This window comes from Myxine glutinosa, chromosome 4, assembly GCF_964187855.1.
Source record: "Myxine glutinosa chromosome 4, kmMyxGlut1.1, whole genome shotgun sequence".
In the NCBI taxonomy this organism is placed as follows: Eukaryota; Metazoa; Chordata; class Myxini; order Myxiniformes; family Myxinidae; genus Myxine; species Myxine glutinosa.
Window position 1 is genome coordinate 145,484,615 of NC_136264.1, and position 18,624 is coordinate 145,503,238.

Sequence of the window (18,624 nt, forward strand, 5' to 3'; positions counted from 1 at the left end):
AATTGCATATTGTTATGGTTATTACAAAAACAATATTAATATAATAATGTCCCACTTCCCCAAAGCGTTTTTCCTGCAGTGATAACGTATGCCGGTATAAATAGCTTCGAGTTATAATGGCGTTTGGGAGCAACAGCTTCTGCAGGAAGGAAAAATATTATAAACCACAAACACGTATGCTTAGCTTTTTAAACAGTCGCTAATGCTCTTTATAAACACTAAATGAAGAAATTTGGAGGAATCCCGACATCCGTGAAGTAAGGTTTACTTACAGAACTGAGCGAAGATCTACTGTACTCTATATAACCCACAAATATTGGATTAATAACATGGCCCTTTCTGCCAGTGGCATTTTTCGTACCGAACTTTTGAAACTCGCTCCTGCTGTTTCATACGAAACTGAAAGGTAGAAGGCGGGTTGTGCTCCTTTACCAAGCAGCTAGCTTGCGCTTGCCAAGCCAGCCGTTCTTTAACGGTTTTGAATGGAGTGCTTGCTCAAATGCTTAAACCATTGGCGATCTCTCCACAAGAAATTTGGTAAATGAACACACACCCAATGTTCTTGAGACCCACCCATAGATCGACTGTAATCTATATACCCCAGAGAGGAATGACCCTTCCTGACACTCCCGGCGTCTGCGGGTGCGGGTGCCGGTGCACGAGTGTCGGAAATTTCTTTCTTTGGGAGGAGGGAGACCGAGACGGGAGTGGGGTTGAAATTTGAATTACCCGAAGTATATAAGCGTGATGTATTTATTATACATGCACATAAGTAATACATATTATGTTTTTGCTTCGTGTACGTAACCTTGGTTGTTTTTTTCTATTTATTGGGAGCGATAAAGACAGCGGTGTGTTGCCTATACTATACACCGCCCAAATAAGGGGATGTGTCAGAAGAACGTGCAGCATGCTTGGGACAAGATCACTTGTCGGACAGGCACTCTGCTATGGTAGTAATAATCATAAAGTTAATAACATAACCCCTCCCCCACCCCCTAGCCGCTTCGGTAGGGATGGGGTTATCATATTTGAACTTTCAAAAAACGAGGACACGCTGGAGTGCGACACTCTGGAAACCGTTTATTTTGAGTTTTGAGGGGTTGAAAAGAGTTTCCTTTACATATTGAGCAATCGTATCCGAAGTCTCAATAAGATTAAGTGTCGCCCAGACCTCGATTTATTTTGACTGCCATCCACCGTTCTGTCAGTCAAAATACTGAATTATTACTGGAAATATTGTGCTTGTCCGAGTCTTTCCATCGATCATCGATGTTTCGATACGTGAACGCACCCGTTTGTTTGCGAACGGGTACGTTTTTCATGGAAGTCCTTCACGAACTTGCTGTCCATGTCTGACGTGCGACTGAAGGTGCCACAGGAATGTGGAATTTATTGGTTTCATGCTTTAGCGTTCGCCGTATCTGCATTGCCTGTTTGCTTCCGGCCTCCCACCCGTGCGTCGTATCCACACACACGGCACACACATGTAACATCCGTACACGTGATTGTGTGGATGTGTGGAATGTGGGACATTTGGTGAATTATAGTAAGATACTGTTTAGATTTTGATGATTTGCGTGTGATATGATTTAACGGATGTTTATATAAATCGTTTAAAATAAAAAAGCCTTCAATTTCTGATATTTTACCTTTTCATTTGGGCCTCCCAATTGAAGCCCCGCCCATAGGGCGGGTCCCGTTGCTGGTATAACAAATGCATGAAATATCCTCACTATGAAAGTCGGGAAGATGGTTGCTCTGTTGTTGACACATTTCTGTGCTGTTTGATTTCAGTTTTTGAAAGAAGCTCATTTGCTCAGTTCCCTAAGCCATCCGAATATCGGTAAGTGTGCATTTCATGGATTACAATACAAATAATCCATTTGGATTTGCCTTTTTTGACATTCGCATGTGACACACCATTCACAGTGCTGAAATCCCACATTCAAATCCCATATCGCCCATCAACCTCTACATTTCCTTGTAATATTCCTATAAAATCATTCCTCTGACAGGACCCAACTGTAAACTGTCAGATTAGTGCTTCGCAGGTTGAACGTTACATTACAAAGTGTGTCGTCCCTTGGATTGATGTTCAGCTGAGTGTCCCATCTGCAAGCATTAGTTGGTGGACATTATAGATCCCCTGATATATGTTGTGAAGTGAGCTTTCACCGGCACCCTGAACAAATTGCAAATGCCTGCGATAACCACCTTCTGTATCCGGTTTATAAAAGACTAAAGCAAATGCCATCTCAAAGGAACAAATTCCTCCTTTTACCAAGTCTTACCAGGTACGGTACCTACTACACCTACCAACTACCTAACCCACTGATGCCATCGTGATGGGTAAAATAGTGGCAAGAGGCTTTGGCTTCGCCGGCTCATTGCGGCTTTGCAGTCGGGTACTAGTAGTAGTAGTAGTAGTAGTAGTAGTAGTAGTCGTAGTAGTATGACATGATGTGGAGCCAAAGCCTAGCCTATGACATGACACTGAAGAGCCGAGCTCTTGCTTGAGACGGACGAAGTGACGGGCAAGACACAAACTCGTCCGAGAAGATGTTTATTGTAAAACCCAACTCAGGAACTCCGTCAAAGCCCATTTATCGGGCTGCATATATATCACAACCAGAAAGCACAACCGAAACCGAAAGCCACGCCTCTTAGGCGAGGCGTGTTTCGGTGGTCACGTGACCGACAGGTGCAAAGGATGGTAACCGCACGCACGGCACGCTTTGGTGGTCACGTGACCAGCCACCCCGGCGCCGAGGTTGTCCGCCGGTGACGTCACCGGCTGGAGCAAGGAGATTCTGCTGCTGGTCTCGCTTGGGGGACCCATGGGTCGCTACAACACAACATATATCAGGGGAGCTATAATGTCCACCAACTAATGCTTGCAGATGGGACAAAAGTTTACTCACCTGTATCAGTGTACAACGTAATGAACATGAGCATGAGGACTTCTGTAGATAATTAATTATATACCATTCATTGATTTGTTATCCATCATGTCATACTACGACGACTACTACTACTACTACTACGACTACTACTACTACTACTATTACTACTAGTACCCGACTGCAAAGCCGCAATGAGCCGGCGAAGCCAAAGCCTCTTGCCACTATTTTACCCATCACGATGGCATCAGTGGGTTAGGTAGTTGGTAGGTGTAGTAGGTACCGTACCTGGTAAGACTTGGCAAAAGAGAAGAGCAGACAGTCCTCCCCAATACCTACATACAATAAATGTCACAAGAAGCTTAAGGAAGTAACTATACGATGTGCTAGCTTAGGGCCTATTTTAAGAAATTTTAACTGGGCTTAATATACGTTTTCACAGCATGTGTGTAGTCTTCTAACTTCAGTCGCTGTCAGGACTGGTTCTCTCCGGGCACTGCGGCTTCCTCCACCAGAAGAAGTTAGCTTGCAGTAAGATCAGTGCCGACAGATCAGACGATAGCGCCGTTTCAATGGCAATGTGTGGCTGTCGTTAATCAAACCGTGTCGCTGGCGCTGATTGGCTGACCTAAGCTGATCGCTGATTGGTCAGCTCACAAAATTTCGCAAATTCAGACCTAAAATGACACCATTTGCATTCTGGATGAGATTAAAATTTATAAAATTTCCTTCTTGATTAATTCGGTGAATTCCGTCTCGACTTCGGATATTTCCGGCCGTGAAAAACTATCCCCTACTGCCGCGATATTTCTAAAAAATAATTCTTCGTCAATTTTAGAATATTTGACGCCGTTTTCAGCCTCCAAAACGCGTAATACGCTTCTTTGAAGTATTTTTTCAAATGCTCGAATCTCATTGGTTCCGGTGTTTGGTGACGATTTTCGTTGAAGACAACCAGGCCCGTGCGGGCCGAGGTTGGTCTTAAAGTATTTTAATTACAAATTAGAGGTGCATAAGATTGTGAATCAAACAAAGACGGGTGAAACAAACTCCTATGGAACTTTTTTTCAAATTTGTTATGCATACTTCCGCATCCGCAAGATGGCGGCCTCCATTGAGCAATTTGGTGTGTCAAATCTTCGAAATTCTCAAGCCAAGAGATCCAGCATAATCTGTTTTTTCAGCATAATACGTACGCGTTCATTGACAACACCGGCTTCGCCGGCTACTACTACTATTACTACAACTACTATTACTACTACTATTACTACAACTACTACTACTATTATTACTACTACTACTATTATGACTACTACTATTACTACTACTATTACTAATACTACTACTACTATTACTACTACTCTTATTACTACTACTACTACTCCTACAATTACTATTACTACTACTATTACTACTACAGCGCTTTTACAGTTGCTATTATTCTCACCATCCTGTGGGGTCAGCTCGGGAAAGTTTGTTGCCCAAGTCTGAAAAGACAGCTGCCCAGACTACGTAGTTGATCAACGGAGGTGGCAGGAATTTCCATTCCGTTCATGGTGGTGATGATTACTGACACACTCATGTTGTGGGAGTCCTCCAGCTTGATGCTGTGGGGTCTTTAACGTCCACCAACGCCGGCTACTACTACTATTACTACAACTACTATTACTACTACTATTACTACAACTACTACTACTATTATTACTACTACTACTATTATGACTACTACTATTACTACTACTATTACTACTACTACTACTACTATTACTACTACTCTTATTACTACTACTACTACTCCTACAATTACTATTACTACTACTATTACTACTACAGCGCTTTTACAGTTGCTATTATTCTCACCATCCTGTGGGGTCAGCTCGGGAAAGTTTGTTGCCCAAGTCTGAAAAGACAGCTGCCCAGACTACGTAGTTGATCAACGGAGGTGGCAGGAATTTCCATTCCGTTCATGGTGGTGATGATTACTGACACACTCATGTTGTGGGAGTCCTCCAGCTTGATGCTGTGGGGTCTTTAACGTCCACCAACGGCCAATGATGGCAGATGGGTCCTCTGGCCTGATGTGCTTCCGATGGATAGAACACCATGCATGTCCAAATACCAAGTTGCAGTTTATAGCTGGGCCAAGATTTGAACCCGAGCGACACATCTCAACGGCAACTGCGCATCCCTCTAATCCATCCTGCCAGCCCTCATCTTGAGATCTTCCCTTTTGGTTCATTGAACGTGCAAGCAGACGCGTGGTTTTTCTGTTCTCTGCTTGGTTTTTTAATCCATTTTGAAGTTTGTCGTTTTCTGTCATCACCATACTCTCCAGAATATTCGAGTTCATTTAAGGGCCTATTTTTGTATGCTTACTCGAGGCTTGTATAAGACCTAACACATATAACGTATAATAAAGGGAGCGGGAGACAAGAGGGGTAGGGAAGGAAGCACAACAACAATTGGGAAAAGGGACATCAGGAGATCTGTGGAAGAGAGATGGCAGGAGTGGGGTACACAGGATAAACAAGTTGGAACCTGCAGGGGATTTCAGGAAAGAAAACAGGGAATTTGAAGGAGGTGGATTTGAGATAGATTAAGGGGGGGGGGGGGGGGCGGGGGTAGAAAATATCAAGGTTTTGGATAGGGGAAGATATGAGATGGTGGTGAACAGCTGTTTTGAAGACCTGGAGGGAGGAGAGGGATTGAAGAGAGCGTGAGAGTTTGTTCGAGAGGCAGGAAAAAAGAGGAATGAAAGGGTGAAGGTGAGCAGTGATTCTTGATTTTGCAGTTTCACCAGATGTTACTAGCAGACCTTGTGTATCCTGCAGGGATATTTGGGGGACAGAGCACAGACAGCAGGGGGAAAAAGGCTTGAGAGGAGTCGGTGGAAGACAGAAACCACCTTGTAATTTTATCCAGGTCTGCAGAGAGTGAAAAGGCTGCAGACTGCCGATCTGAGGGATGAGGTATGGAGCAGCAGAGGGTGGAGTCATCAGCAAAGATGTAGAGAGGATTTTCCAGAGAGTCGGAGAGATCTTGGATGAAGATAAGAAAAAGCACAGGGCCCAGAACACTGCCTTGAGGAACTCCACCCTGGACAGGAAGAGATGAGAGAATTTCATTTAGTGTCCTTTTCATGCCTACTCTAAAATGAAAAGATTCAAGATTCTAAAAATTCAAGAGAAAAATTCTAAAAAGCCTGGTGTTGGCTCAGTGGTTAGGGTGCCGGCTTGGGATCCTACGATCCTGGGTTCGAATCCCGGTCGATCGCTGAATTAACGCCAGGGGGGTTGACTCAGCCTGTCATCCTTCCGAGGTCGGCAAATTGAGTACCAGCTTGCTGGGATGAATGATCACGGTGTGTACCCCGATTTAGAATAGGTACACCGTATCCCTGCGCATCGTAAGAGGCGACCAAGGGTTGGCGTCAGGAAGGGCATCCGGCCATAAAAACATTGCCTCAAACAGGGAACCATGATTGTCATGGGGCCCGCAAGGCCAACCCCCGCTCTAGCGGGGAAGATGGCCTTAAAACGATCATTCATTCATTCTAAAATGAACGCATCAGTTTATGATTGTGTTAGGAAATATGAAAACTTTAATTGAGAAACAACATTTCTGAAACACAGTTAAAGGCAAAACGGGGAAAGAGAACTTCGGAATGAGCTTTCTAATGTTTATCTTATTTCCACTCTGCTATTCCCACGTAGTTAAAGTGTTGGGTGTGAAGCAGTATGAAGATCACTGTTTCATGGTCACTGAGTTTGTATTAGCAGGTGAGTTTCCCTTTTTCATTGTTCTTTGTTGACATTGTTCTGCTGTTGTTTGAACCCATGTAATACTGCATGTGTAATCTTAAATCATTTTGACTTTCTTTGTTTCGTGGCTTCATTTGTACACCAATCTGCTCAATGCACAATAAATATAATATTGAATCCACCACACATCAGCTGATATAACTTAATGGAAAACATTATTAAGATGATATGGAAAACATTATTACCATTAATACAAGGCGGTTATGTTTTCACCCCTGCCCGATTGTCTATTTGTTTGTGAGCAGGATATTTCAAACAGTTGTAGATGGATTCGGACGAAATTTGGTTGACAGGTTTGGGTGTCTGACAAAGACGAATTGATTCAATTTTGGTGAAGATCCGGACCACAACTTTATCCCGGAGATCTTTTGAAAGCTCCTTGGTACTCATAGTTGAGTCTTTGCTGTGAAATGCACGACCCAGCAAAAAAACTACCAACAGGAAGAGCTGATTTTATTCTAAAATAATCAGAATCACTACAATTGAACACAGGTGGAGGCCATTTAACTTGGTGTATGATTTTGAACGTGATTGGTTTCACCTGAGCTAATTTACAATTGCTGTTATGAGGGGGGTGAACATTTATTCAAACAAGATATTCTCGTTTTGTATTTTAAATTAATTTTCTGAAATTTGCCGAATTTGTTTTTTATTTGGAAGTTGTGGGGTACGATGTAGGATTTCTAAATAAAGGTGGAAAAAGTCTGATTTAATGCATTTGCATTCCAGGCGACAAGGCAACAAAAGGTGAAAAATTTGAAAGGGGTGTAGATTTTCTACAGGCACTATATATTGCACAATATTTCAATAAGTTATGGACGGATTATAACAAAACAAGGTGGAAGGATTGGGTAGATGACAAGAAAAAGGTGATTAGATTTTGGTTCAGGTCTGGATCCAGATCCGGCCTATCAGTGGGTTACAAAACGTAAACTGTTTAGCCTGGTGAAGATATGCTTTGTATGAGTTTGTACAACTGCTGTGAGGTTTGGATTATTATCTTTTCTTACATCAGGCTACTTTTAATGTATGTGCTGATTAAATCCTGGGCTTTAGAACCTTTCACATGAAGCAACAGAAAAAAATGTGAATTTTCTTTTCAGTGAATTGTGTTATGTCCGGATAAATTAACATGCTCCGGATGTCGGGTAGGAACCATCATCATGTAGTAAGTTTTGTTTAGCCGGTTGTCACGTAAGAGTGAATAATTGTGGCCATACGAGGATGGCCCTTGTGTTAACTCGTTGTAGGGATTATGTTAATTCCCCTGTTCATCAAACCTCAGTGATCTATCCTTTATCCTTTTTGGCACCGCACCATAGACACCAGTTAGAATGGACATTAAACCACACTAAATAACAATAAAAACCACCAGGAAGCCAGGACATTGAGCACTGCCGCGAATTACACCATTGGGAAGCACACATCGAGGTCGAGCAGGCCGAAGACACGCCCCGAGGAGCCGTGATTGGCCAGGGCAGAGTAAGAAGGCACTCGCTGATTGGTAGAGAGAAGGGCGAGCAAGAAGCGATGCGCTGATTGGTGGAGAGCTGGACAATAGTGGTGGCCTGTGGTCATTGGAAGAGAAGCACCGATGATGTCATGACCCAACGTTAAAATAACTCTCGGACCGACATTTTCTCTCTTGCCTTTTACCCTTCACAGGGGAGGGGAGGGCGGAAGGGGTTGGAGGGGGGAAAAGCGGTTGGAGGTGGGGAAGGGGGAGGGATAGGGGGCAGGGGGAGGGAGGGGGGGAAGGGGCAGGGAGGTGGGGAAAGGGGAGGGAAGGGGGGGAGGGGGGAAGGAGGGAAGGGGGGGAGAGGGGAGGGAGGGGAAAGGAGGCAAGAGAGGAAGGGGGTTCATGTATATGCTGGTGGGTGAATGTGGCGTTCATCACATTTCTGCGTTTGAGTTAAGTGTTGCGGATCAGGAAGAAGAAGAAGCCGCACTACCAAATTCGCACACTTCCGGAATAGTTTGATTTATTTGTATTCAGATGTCTGGTGATTGTTTTGTATTTATTTATGCGAATGTGTACTTGTATATAACTGTCATTAATTTAAAAAGGCTTAGGTACTGTCGAGCGATTATTATTATTATTATTATTATTATTATTATTTTTTTATATATATTTTTAAATTTTTTGGCCGTAAACACCCCCAGGCACTCACTGATGAACCTCTGAAAGTTTGATGAAGATCCGTTCAGCCATCTCTGAATAAAACGCAGACACACAAAAACTGAACACACACACACACACACACACACACAGACGACTCGCGTTTATATATATATATATAGATTTGTCCGTTATGTCTGGTGTGAAGGATCCCATAGGAATTTAGTTTGACCATCGCGTTTCTCTTGTTATCGGTATTTTCTTTCAAAAAAATCCTTTTGTTAATTTCCTTGTACATTTTAAACCCGTTTTGTTTGAGTTTATTTTTCGCAGGTTCGGGAACTGTCGGCGAACAACAGGTCCGGCGGACAACCCTTCATCTTCCCCTCCCCTTTATTCCCCCGCATATATAAAGTCCACATTTGATCGTCGCCCCAGAGTTAAAGCTTGCCCCGCTAATCTGTTTCCTGGTAAAGATTTTAATCGCCAGGAACGCGACAATACGTAGGTTACAGCCTGCATGTTGTAAACAATTGTCTGTGACCACTGTCTTGTGTTGTGCACCATTTTATTTTTGTGTGGCATGAGGTTCAACCTTCTGTAGCCAATAACATTAATGCAGGTGGCCCCCAGGGTTCTGTGTTGCGGCCTAATCGGTGACATGAGGCCGCCTGAGATGAACTCCCAAAACACTGAGTGGAGGCATCCTGCACGCATCACTGCTTGGCTTTCCATAAAGTCCAACATCATGAAAATCGGAGGAAACTTATTCCAAGCTATGATCAAAAAGATTTGTTTTGTTAATTAGGTCACAATCTTAAAAAGTAGGTTGTGGACACTAATGAAATATCAGGTGCACAACTTCAATGCAGGTGCACTATTATGATGCAAGGACATTTTGGAAGGCCAAGTGGTCTTTGAGAATCCGCATTGGCAAAATTGCACGATGACGAAAAACATGTTTGTTTTTTTCAGACCGCCATTTGACGTTGACCTTTACTTCGGAGGGGTATGATGTAAATAAAGTGTAAATGCGTCTTGCTATAGGACATCTAGAGAGGGAAATTTCATTCTGATTGGACAAGCCTCTGTCGAGTTATGGTGAAAATGTTAAAATGACTATAATTAGGTCACGACCTTAAAATTAGGGCAAGGTCAAAAACAATTATCGAAAACCCACACACTTTGTATTGCCATCATCAATGCAAAATTTCATTCCACAAGTCCCAGCTCTGAGCTACAGTTCCGGAATTGGCAGAAAAAGGGAGAAAAACCTAAATGGTGGTTTGGTACTACTCAGGATGAAAGAAACTCTGGGGTACCATTACAATTAGAAGCACTAACTGTGGAAAGAAACCCTACAACAGGTATAGGCCTCCCCCTATCCTATGGGGGTGGGGGTGTTTAATAAATACCAAAATGGGAATGGGGCACAGTAAGTGAACAAAAGAGCAGCTGGAATAGAAATTACAAAACACTTTTGCGAACATTGTTCATGAAATACGTGATGAATTCCAGTTAGTAATCAATCCAGGTCATTTTTGTCACATTATTGTCTCCCTCAAGCAAGTTATACAGGAAGTGACCTCAACGCTGGCCAAATGTTGTGGGTAAAACTGAATTTTTGTCTCTGAAGGTTCATGTCTGGCTGTGCCGATGGACAAAATGCACAACGGCTTTTATCAACTAAAAAATGTTAGATTCGCGTTTATCTACCACCGTGGGACATGAGGGGCAACTGCCATTTTGAGCATTAGTCATTCCTTCGTCAGAGGCTCTTAGACACGTCATATTTGCACATACATTTCCACTTTTAAAGGGCTCGTCTTCCCTGTTGTGATGTGATGATGATGGCTTCCTTCCATGATTCTATTATTGTTTACAGATACACTCAGCAGCATGCTCAGGGCTCAAGTAAAATTTTCAGAAGAGCTCCTCAAGCCCATCATTCGTCAGGTGAGCATAATCACATGATGATTTACTTACTTTCCAAATAATTACCTCCGCCACCAAAGGTGGATGGAGGTTATGGTTTCACCCCTGTCTGTCTGTCCGTTTGTGAACAAAATATCTCAAAACGTTGTGGACGGATTCAGACGAAATTTGGCAGAGTGTATGCGACAAGGACGAAATGATTAGATTTTGGGGAAGATCCGGATTCAGATCCGGCTATAAGAATTTTTTAAGTGATTCTTCACCATTGGGAGATCGGGCCAAAAACGATACATAGCAGGATATCTCAAACGGTTGTGGACGGATTCGGACGAAATATGGTGGACCGGTTGGGTGTCTGACAAGGACGATTCGATTTTGGTGGAGATCTGAATATGGATTCGTATATGAGAATTATTTAATTTTTAAGCGATTCTTCACCATTGAGAGATAGGGCCAAAAACGATACATCGCGGGATATCTCAAAAGTTATAGATGGATTTGGACGAAAGTTGGTGAACAGGTTGTGTGTGTGACAATTAAGAAACAATTCAATTTGGGTGAAGATCCGGATCCGGATCCCGTTAGTATAATTTGTTAAGTGATTCCTCACCATTGGGAGATAGGGCCAGAAACGATACCAAGCAGGATATTTCAAAAAGTTGTGGACGGATTTGGACGAAACTTGGTAGACCGGTTGGGTGTCTGACAAGGACAAATATATATTTAATTTTGGTGAAGATCTGATGATAAATTCGGACATGAATATTATTTAATTTTAAAATGATTCTTCACCATTGGGAGATATGGCCAAAAACTATACATAGCAGGATATCTCAAAAAGTTGTGGACGGATTTGGACGAAACTTGAAAGACCGGTTGGGTGTCTGACAAGGACAAATATATTCAATTTTGGTGAAGATCTGAAAATAAATTCGGACATGAATATTATTTAATTTTAAAATGATTCTTCACCATTGGGAGATATGGCCAAAAACTATACATAGCAGGATATCTCAAAAAGTTGTGGACGGATTGGATGAAACTTGGTGCAGGTTGTGTGCGTGACATGGACGATTCGATTCGATTTTGGTAAAGATCCGGATCCGGATTCAGCTAGTAGAATTTTTAAAGTGATTCTTCACCATTGAGTGATATGGCCAACCATGTGGAGGTTTGCTCTCTACTGAGTGCCGTTATAGATTGCTTTGAAATTGGGTCTAGCAGATTGACCAACATGATTTTGAAAACTATCAAACGCTTGATTTATAAATCCATCCCATAACCTTTTGTATTTGCTTTTCTTCCAGGCTGCATCCGCGTTTGATTACATGCACAACATGAATGTTGCACATGGAGATATAAAGGTAAAAAAAAAACTGTGCTAATTACCATGGAAACCTAGAAGGATGTATTTAGTAACAAAGAAAGAGTTTCTTTTTTGTCACAAGGAACTGTATTTCAAACAATTTGAAGAATCTCATTTGCCACCACAACAGCATTTATGAAATAAATAAAATGTTTGTATAGATGTTTATGTTATGTGTGTGTTTGGATTTTGAAATTGGATTTGAAATTGGATGAAATTGGAAATATTGAAATTGGATTGAATTATAAGTTATAATTATAATTGTAAGTTAAGATTACAATTATAAGTAATCGTCATAAATTGTGGCAAGACTCGATTTTGCTTATGTATCGTGGAAGAATCGAATTATTCCTTAAAATCCGTTGGACTTGGGTTTATGAATCTGAAGGTGGGATGAGACCATTTTAAAGATAAGAGGTGATCACTGACGGGTAACATACTGGGTAACATTGAAGCTGAATATCATCAACACCACCCCATGATCCGATAAATGCTGACAAGTACTTTTGGGAGTGAAACAGTACATCACTTCGAATCCAAGGCCGACATTGATGGCCTCGACCTAGATGTACGCACACACCTTTCTAAGCTGTCCAGCCGAAGTTCGAATCCCGACCCAGCTCTAAACTGTCATTGTGGTGTTTCACAGGCAGGGTGATTCATAGGCAGTTATCATTGGGGAGAGGAACAAACTATGTGTACAATTTTTTTAAATCCCATATATGACTCAATTATTGCTGTTATGCTCTGTGTGAAACCACTAGTCCAGCAATTGATATGTTGCAAATCAAACCCAGACAAGAACACTCACAGTGAAGTACGCGCTACCTCTGCACCATCCTGTCAGACCATTTGTATTCATATACATCACTTGAAATTTGATGCGAGTGCAAAAAATAACTTAAATCTCATAGGATGTACATGTTATAATAAAAAATAGTTGGGATCAAATACTGCAGGTGTGAAACACAATTTCAGACTAACAATGGCTTCGTTGAATGTGTCCGTCCTGTTGAGTTATCTCATGTTTTAACTTTCAGCCTGTGTCCATCCCTTGACTAATACATTTTTCTGCATCTATTTTGTAGCTTGCAAACCTCCTCTATAGTGAAGCAGCGGTGCTGAAGGTCGTCGATTTTGGAACGGCCACTACATTTGAACGTTGAAAGTTGATACGATATCGAGGTGGAACAATATCCTATATGTCTCCTGAAATGGTCCAGCGAAAGAATTATTATGGTCCAGCAGCTGACGTGTGGGCCCTGGGTGTAACGTTGCACACCTTGTTAAATAGAGAGTACCCTTTCAAAAAAGATGAACTTAAGGTGAGCAATAAAATCGATGCCTTCATAATGATCATTATATATCCTTATTTTTGTGTAAGTGTGCTTCGTTTTTTGTTTTTTTGTATACTGAATCGAGGCTCGTGAAAGAGCTAACATTTATTTCACAAACAAATCAACCAGACAAACAAGATATATAAAAAGAGGGAGCGGAAGACAAGATGGGGAGAGAAGGGGAAGCACACAAACATAATGTTACAGACGTGGCTTGGATGTTATTTACCGAGCGGTTTTATGGTATGACCACGTCTGCACAAGTTACCCGATTGTGCCCGAACGTTGACTAATCGCGCTATGCTAGACCAATGAAGGAAAAAGAAGACACACGGCTGGAATTAATACGACACGACACCAGGGATACGGTTCTCAAAGGTTGTTATTACAATAATGCGGAAGGTTTAGATTACAGGGACAAGAGGGAAACATAGGAAGGTGGGCACTTAAACACAATCTTATATTATTCCCAACAGACGACAGATAAACGGGACAAGGCTCACTCACACGGGGTTTGATGCAAAGGACAGGCGGGTAGCGATCGCTCCAGGTGCACCTGGGCTCAGGGCAGGATCACGTACGGTCCAGTTTAAGAGATGCGGTGGAGGTATTGCAGCGCTCGAGGGGTGGCGACTTCTCTCTCCAGGCTGGGGGCGCATCTGACGTCACATCCGGCGCGGGGCCGCGTATATCCGGCGGGGAGTGACACGCCCTCGGCTCGTTAGCTCCGCCTCGTGGAATCGGCACGTTGCTTCTCATTGGGTGCGTGGGGGGGTTACTGGCTCCGCCCCTGACGAGGAGCTGACAGCCAGCCCCTTCGGGGTAACGCCGTGGAGCGTATGGTCATGGCGGGTAACCGAGCCGGTGTGAGGACGCACACTCCCCGCCCCTCTGTTGTTGTAGTCGTAGTTGTAGTTGTAATTGTTGTTGTAATTGTTGTTGTTGTTGTTGTTTGGGGAAGAAGATGGGAGGAGGTATGGGAAAGGTCCTAAACTCACTACTGATGCCATATAATCACATTCTGGTGCAACGAAGAGTCATAATTAATGGAAACGAGGCCTTAACTGACATAGATTAAGAATAACTAGGAAGATGTCCGAAAGTTGGCTACGTGTGGTGCGGTGGACCTGGGCACGACATTTAATGGGGGAATAAGGGGAAGGTCGGCTCTACTGATTGTTATTTACATGCAATGGGACTAGGGAATGGGGGATTGGGGAAAGTTGGGGAGTATTGGAGAAAATAGGGGAATATTTACAAGCGGATATGGAGGCCAAATTCCATATTCGCAACATTGCACCCTTCTCTACCCTCGGGGCGTCCCGACCCGATAAATTTTTACCTACTTTAGTGTGGCACGCAATGTAGTTCCCTCTACTATTAACTCTACCCTGAGTGCGACAGTTTTACAGATATTCACAAATGAGTAAATATGTCCCCCTGCGACGTTGCACCCTTCTCCTCACAGAAACACACCCACAGGATAACCGAATCCGGAAAGAATTCTCAAACTAAACATACAGCCGGTAGGGAGCATTATTTACACGACTACGCTGCTATTTACACTACGATCCAGGACCTGTTTTTGGAGGAACACATGCAGATGTTATGCATAGAGAGAGCGCGCTTGCCAACATCGATACACCAACCCACGAGTGCTCTGTGGCCGACGGCCTTTAATAACGTGCAGAGCACCCTGTCCCAGCATCAAAAGCACCACCCCACCGCCAATCGGTGCAGGTCACCATTGTTCATTGGAATAAAAATAAACTCGACAACCCCTAACCCTGCAGGTGTCTCTTGCTCTTCTTGTGGTGCACTTGGTGGTAACTAAAAGTGGTTCACCTGTATGGCATAGGTGCCACGTTGACCCATAGGTCCATCCCCGGGTGGTGCTTGGCCGCAAACGAACTGCGGTCCATTGTGGGTGGCCACAAACATTGCGGTCCATATGGTGTATCGATCCCGGCAGCAAACAGCGAAAGTGCAGGCCCACAACTGCGCAGCCAGCACCTCTCTCTCCTCTCTCTCTACCCCAAAGCCAGATCCTCGGAGGTGGGAGACAAAAGAAGAAACAAGTGAGTAAGGTGGTAAGGGCGCAAAAATGCACGCAATGTAAGGTGATGCACACTGGGGGCACATGGGAACCAGGTGAGACAGGTACGTTCCTATCGTACGCCCCCCCCCACCAGGTAACCTACATGGCCCCTCCCTTACCCCTTACTGCATCCACAAAACACAACACTACCCATAAACATCTACTTTACAAATCGACAAACATCCCTACTGTCTTCCCCGTTCCTCCCATAAACCAAATTCGTCTTCTCTCCCTCCTAACCAATCAAATTTGCCATTTTCAACTCTCATCAAAATTTGCCATCTCCAACTGCACATCAAAATTTGCCATCACCAATTCATCATCAGTCCCTCCTAAGGAGGGAGAGATGGAATCACCCCAATGTCTCATCCACGTCGTGATGCGTCTCACAAATCCACAGCAATCTCATTTCCTGCACACAGAACAAAGAAAACACAGGTGTGGAGTCATCATCATCACCACAGGTAAGTGGCTGCGTATGGTGCGACAGGTTCATCAATCCTAACTATTTCCTAAATGACTTTAACAACTTTACACTACCCGGGGTCTTTCTCCGGCCAAACCATTGGCCCTCTTACACTATTGGTTCTAAAAACCAATTCCCATTGGCCAAACTGTGGTGCTCTTCAATTTGGGGTCTCACTCCCCCGATTCATCTCCCGGTGCCCTCGTACAATTTCTGGGCTGCGACGTGTACCTCTCCCAGTGGGTCTACCCACCTGCACACCTCCACCACTGCAGTTGCCTCCGAGCTTACCTGCTCCTTACCCTAACCTAACTACCAGGGGAAGGCCCTCTGGCTCTCTCCCCACTCCGTGCCCCCTCTGGCACTGGGCTGCCCGATCCACACCCGGGATCCTCAGGCACCCACTCACAACTACCGGCTCCCAGAGCCCACCTGCGGCCTCACCTGGCCGACATCCTCACAGTGGTGGAGTGCCCAACCAACTACACACACTAACAGGCTACACGCCCAGCCATTTCCACAACACTAATGCACCCATTCACAACACCATTCTGCAACCGCACCACAAATGCCAATATCCAACCACAATTTACCTGCACCCTCTACCTAACACTTACACTACCCGCCCCGGGTGCTCGTGAAAGGGGTCCACTCTTCCCCCATCCACACCTTCGCACCACGCACACCACTCCATACCACTTACTCCAACTCTCTCCACACACCTGTACCTGCACACCTGTGCTCTCACACCTGGTGCCACCGGCACCCTTCTCTCCCCAAGCGCATTCGCGCTGATCCACACACTCACTACTCATACACTGCTCCACACACCTGTCCAGTTGCACACCTGTGCAATCACACCTGTTCAATTCTCACACACACGGCATCATCTCAGCTAACTACTCCCTTCTGAAACTTGCGCTTCCCAGTCGTCCCTTTAACTATTGCGCTCCCTCGTCATTATAATCCACACTAATCTACCTGCGTCCCCACTACAGGTATCAGTCACTAACTAAACTTAACGTCACCTAATGTCATCTTCTCTAGATCCCTACACACAATATCCTAACCCGCCCGGGCTAGTTTTCACTGCCATACACCCCATAAACCTAGTGCTCCTTTGCCCCCCATGGGAAGGATGGTGGATTTGCCATCCCACCACATCGGGGGTCTCTCACTACCAATTTTGCACATCAAATTTCAACAAATCAAAAATTTGCCAATCACTGCCCATCATCTGCCAATCACTACTGCCAATCCTTTGCCAATCATCAAATTTTGTTTTTCTCTAATTTTGGGTCCAAAACACTAACCTCATCACCCGTCTACTCACTAATACCTCTCGGTGCGCCAATTCCCGTCCAAAGCCCGGCTTCGTAAAGCCAAGCAATGGATGCTGGTTGTTCTGTGCCAGTGGCTGGCTGCATCCTGCCTTCGGTGCAGGGAAGGAGGTTTACCCGGCCCGAGATCCCACGCACCATCTCGGCACGGAGCCATCCAATGCCCCGATCTCGACCTGCCGGCACGTCTCACCAAAAAGTGGTCGCCATGACGACCCTTTCTATCGGGCTGCCAGCTCCGCCTAGTGGAGCCTGGACGCGGCCGTTCAAAGCGAGGCCCGGCACGCACCGAGGGCCTGCTTCGGCTAAAAGTCGCTCTAACCTCTAACCCGTGTAACGTCGATGCTTCACCTGGACGCTTACACCCCGCAGCCCGTTCCTTGCTCACACATCCAGCCGTGCCCATGCTCCTCGTACCTTTCCTTACACACCCAGGTACACCCATTCCACTCACAGCCTTGGTCACACACCTGACCACCGAACACTTTGGCACACATTCGTTGCTCGCACACCTCACCAATACACCGCTTCGCGCCCCCTCCGCGGTCACCTCCTCTGTGACAATCACAGGTGTGCCCTCATTCGCACACCCAATCACGTGCCTCACCACCAACTCCAGCGTGCATTCCCACTCACGCTCTACCATTCCAGGTGTGCATCCTTCCATCCCAGGTGTACATCCTCGCTCACCTGTCACAACTAACTCACGCTCCATGTCACTCTCACTACTCTCACCTCCATTCTTGACAGCGCACTCACCCTTACTCTTGACAGCGCACTCTTTCCTCGTGCACCTGTCCGTCACACACCTTTCTCGCGCACACTCTCCCGTTACACCCTCTGTAACACTCACCACAGGTGGACACTCTTCCTTACTTCTGACAGCGCACTCTTTCCCCATGCACCTGTCCGTCACACACCTTTCTCGCGCACACTCTCCCGTTACACCCTCTGTAACACTCACCACAGGTGGACACTCTTCCTTACTTCTGACAGCGCACTCTTTCCTCATGCACCTGTCCGTCACACACCTTTCTCGCGCACACTCTTGCGCACACTCTCCCGTCACACCCTCTGTAACACTCACCACCCCGCGCTTCCATGTGCTCCCTCGCACACACGCTACGACCGACTCACTCTCGCCAGCACACTCACTCCTTGGCACGCACTTTTTCCTCACACACCCCAGAGTCGGACTTTCTTGCACACCTCCATTTTCGCACACCAGACCTGTCGCAC

General features: G+C 44.8%; 1 protein-coding gene and 1 long non-coding RNA gene across 2 annotated transcripts in view; both read left to right on the plus strand.

The window, feature by feature from the left end:
• The first annotated feature begins 1,747 nt into the window (after positions 1-1,747).
• LOC144891562 (uncharacterized) lies at positions 1,748-13,305 on the plus strand. Its single transcript, XR_013622992.1, has 5 exons — positions 1,748-1,846; positions 6,617-6,682; positions 10,729-10,799; positions 12,086-12,142; positions 13,233-13,305. It is a non-coding gene; the product is annotated as an uncharacterized LOC144891562 (long non-coding RNA).
• Positions 13,306-13,346: 41 nt separating this feature from the next.
• Positions 13,347-18,624, plus strand: part of LOC144891654 (uncharacterized) — a 30,295-nt gene continuing 25,017 nt past the window's right edge. Inside the window, exon 1 of the mRNA XM_078775319.1 lies at positions 13,347-13,469. Within this exon, the coding sequence (XP_078631445.1) occupies positions 13,347-13,469 (123 nt within the window). The remainder of the gene's footprint in view (positions 13,470-18,624) is intronic.